Source organism: Montipora foliosa, chromosome 2 (assembly GCF_036669935.1).
Source record: "Montipora foliosa isolate CH-2021 chromosome 2, ASM3666993v2, whole genome shotgun sequence".
Taxonomy (NCBI): domain Eukaryota; kingdom Metazoa; phylum Cnidaria; class Anthozoa; order Scleractinia; family Acroporidae; genus Montipora; species Montipora foliosa.
Window position 1 is genome coordinate 18,390,951 of NC_090870.1, and position 2,500 is coordinate 18,393,450.

General features: G+C 37.0%; 1 protein-coding gene across 1 annotated transcript in view; it reads right to left on the reverse strand.

Moving 5' to 3' along the window:
* The window catches only part of LOC137992602 (sugar transporter SWEET1-like), a 15,993-nt gene that overhangs the window by 10,014 nt on the left and 3,479 nt on the right, over positions 1 to 2,500 (reverse strand). Inside the window, exons 2-3 of the mRNA XM_068838029.1 lie at positions 2,371 to 2,448; positions 807 to 930 (exon numbers count right to left, since the gene is read on the reverse strand). Coding sequence (XP_068694130.1) covers positions 807 to 930; positions 2,371 to 2,448 — 202 coding nt within the window. The remainder of the gene's footprint in view (positions 1 to 806; positions 931 to 2,370; positions 2,449 to 2,500) is intronic.

Below are 2,500 nucleotides of genomic sequence, written 5' to 3' on the forward strand. Positions count from 1 at the left end.
AAACATACTTGACTGCATCTCGGGTTTGCATAACTGTCTTGCATTCTCCCAACTCCCCCTCGTGTTTAGACCAGGCTATGGAAACGTGGAAAATGTCCTCTGTTGCTTAAATTCATCACAGTCATACAATACTTTTAAAAGTGCCTATCACCTGAGTATCTCCCAGTGGGGTCCTTGTTTCCTTGTTCCCTTTAATATTTGCTTGTGTTCCCTTGTTCCCCAAATTACTTTCAAACTTGTCTCCAGCTTTATGTTCCCTTTTCGTCATTGTTCCCAGTGTTCCCCTGTTCAAATTAGCCATGTTCCCTTGTTCCCCAACACCCCTGGGAGGGGCTCTCACCTAAACAAACTTTTCCATTTTATGTATTCTGCAAAATTGTCCCAAATATATTGAGTTGTTTTTAGAACCTTTTTATTGAAAATTCACTTGTTCATTCCCTTTGAAAGACGGGAAATGTGGTAATATTTCGACCCATGATTGAGAAATAAAGGGGAATGGATTCGATACTGGGTTGACATCCCAAATTACTTTGCATCCCCGTTTCAATGAAATATCACACTACAGAGCAGTCTATGATGTCAACCCAGTAATAAATCAAATTACAACCAGTTTTTCCAGCCTCTAAAACAACGACATTGAAGGAGACAGTTGTAGCAAACCAAAGATTTAGTGTTACACAAGTGCAGATAATATTGTTGAATGGAAAGGGTTTTTTGAGGTGATAGACACTATGACAGTTTGTTTTCTTGGTTGAATGAATACTTTGTAATACCAACGTATTAACTGCACACTTATGAATACAAACCTTGTCTTTGCAATACATGAAGAAGCAAAGTGTGTAAAGAATTTGTGTGATCATTCCAATTATATTGACAGGGATTAAAGCTTCATCACCTTTGACAAAACCATAGCTTGCCCATACCATGCAACTAAATGAGGAAACAAACATGATGTTTCAATGATTTTTCAGTTGTAGTTAGTAATGTTAGTACTGCCAGAAAGTTGTACTCATAAAGGAAAGTCTTTTTTCTTTTTGAAGTAATACTTTCACCTCACCTTAAGCCCTAAGCTTAGAGGTTTTGTGCACATTTGCCAGTGGCAAATTGTTAGTTGTTACGCTATTACATTTTGCCTTATATATGTTACCATAAGTTACAACTACATGTACTGCTAAATTACTCTGGCCCCGAAACAGATCAGACCAAACACAAAAGACGCTTAAATTTTACCAGTCTTATTTTTTTGAAGATTTAATTCAGGCCTTCTGATAGGGTGCGATGAAAAAATGCAAATTATTCGAAATTTGCAGGGCAGATTATGCGATTACAAAGGCCAATTATGCGATAAATAATGTAAATTATGCGATTTTTTCAGAGCAGTTTTAAGCTTGTTTTTCAAGGTTTCAGGATAAGAAAAAGTCACGTTTTTGCTGCCCTAAAGACATTTTGAACACAAGGGAACAGTAATTATGAATCTTGATCGACATTAGTTGGGATAAGTAAACAAGAAACAGGTCTTCTGCACTATCGGTGCACCACGTTAAAAGTTGAAAGGACACAGCTAACATGCCAAATGAATGATCAACAATTATTGATATTCCTGCATGCTGCGACTAGCTTCTTATGCTTTGTTTTTATGTGCAGTATTATATTTCTGAACAGATATGCTAATCTGAAAAAAGGGTGTATTTGCGTTACACCAATAGGCGACTCTTTAAGAATGAGACTCGTACCAGGCCTCCGACATACAAAAACGAATGTTTACGAAATCGAAGGTAACAACGGCTTTTTAGCCTTTTTCCAAGGTAAATCATCTTTAAAATGTCGTATTTATGCTGGAATTCCTAAGAAAATTGTTGATTTATGTTTTAGTTTGTGAATGTTGTGCGTTCTTTAGTGAATTATGCGACTTTTTCGTGAATTGTGCGATCGGATGGGATTTGAGGTCGATTGTGCGAAATCGCACCATCATGTAATATCAAAAGGCCTGTTAATTGGCCTTGGGGAATGTGGTTTCCTTTCTTTTTGAACTCAGAAGGGCATATTACCCTCTAAAGGTGAATTTAAGCCTTTGACTCCCAAGATGGCCTGAAATGGCCATATTTAGTATTTTACTCTGTCTAATGGGGCTGACTGCCAGGGTATATTCGACAAGCGATATGGCCTAAAAAGTAGCAACAGCATTTAAAGTGAAATTGCGACAAACAACATCACAGCAATGTGAAACAGTGACAAAGCACTGACACAAGACCTTTTAAAATCCAGACAGGAGACACGGGACAATTTTACTCGTCAATGGGGAGCCCCTGGGAGTCAATGGGTTAATAAGTTTTATTGAAAATTATAACAAAATAAGACAGTGAACCTTACTTCAGAAAAGTTGTGACAAAAGGCAAAAGAGGGACATTTTCAGCACTTCCAGTCTTTATCAACTTTTGACAAGTTAATCTGAAAAGAAAGAATAACAGTTCTCATACAAACTTATGGTAAAAAGAAACAA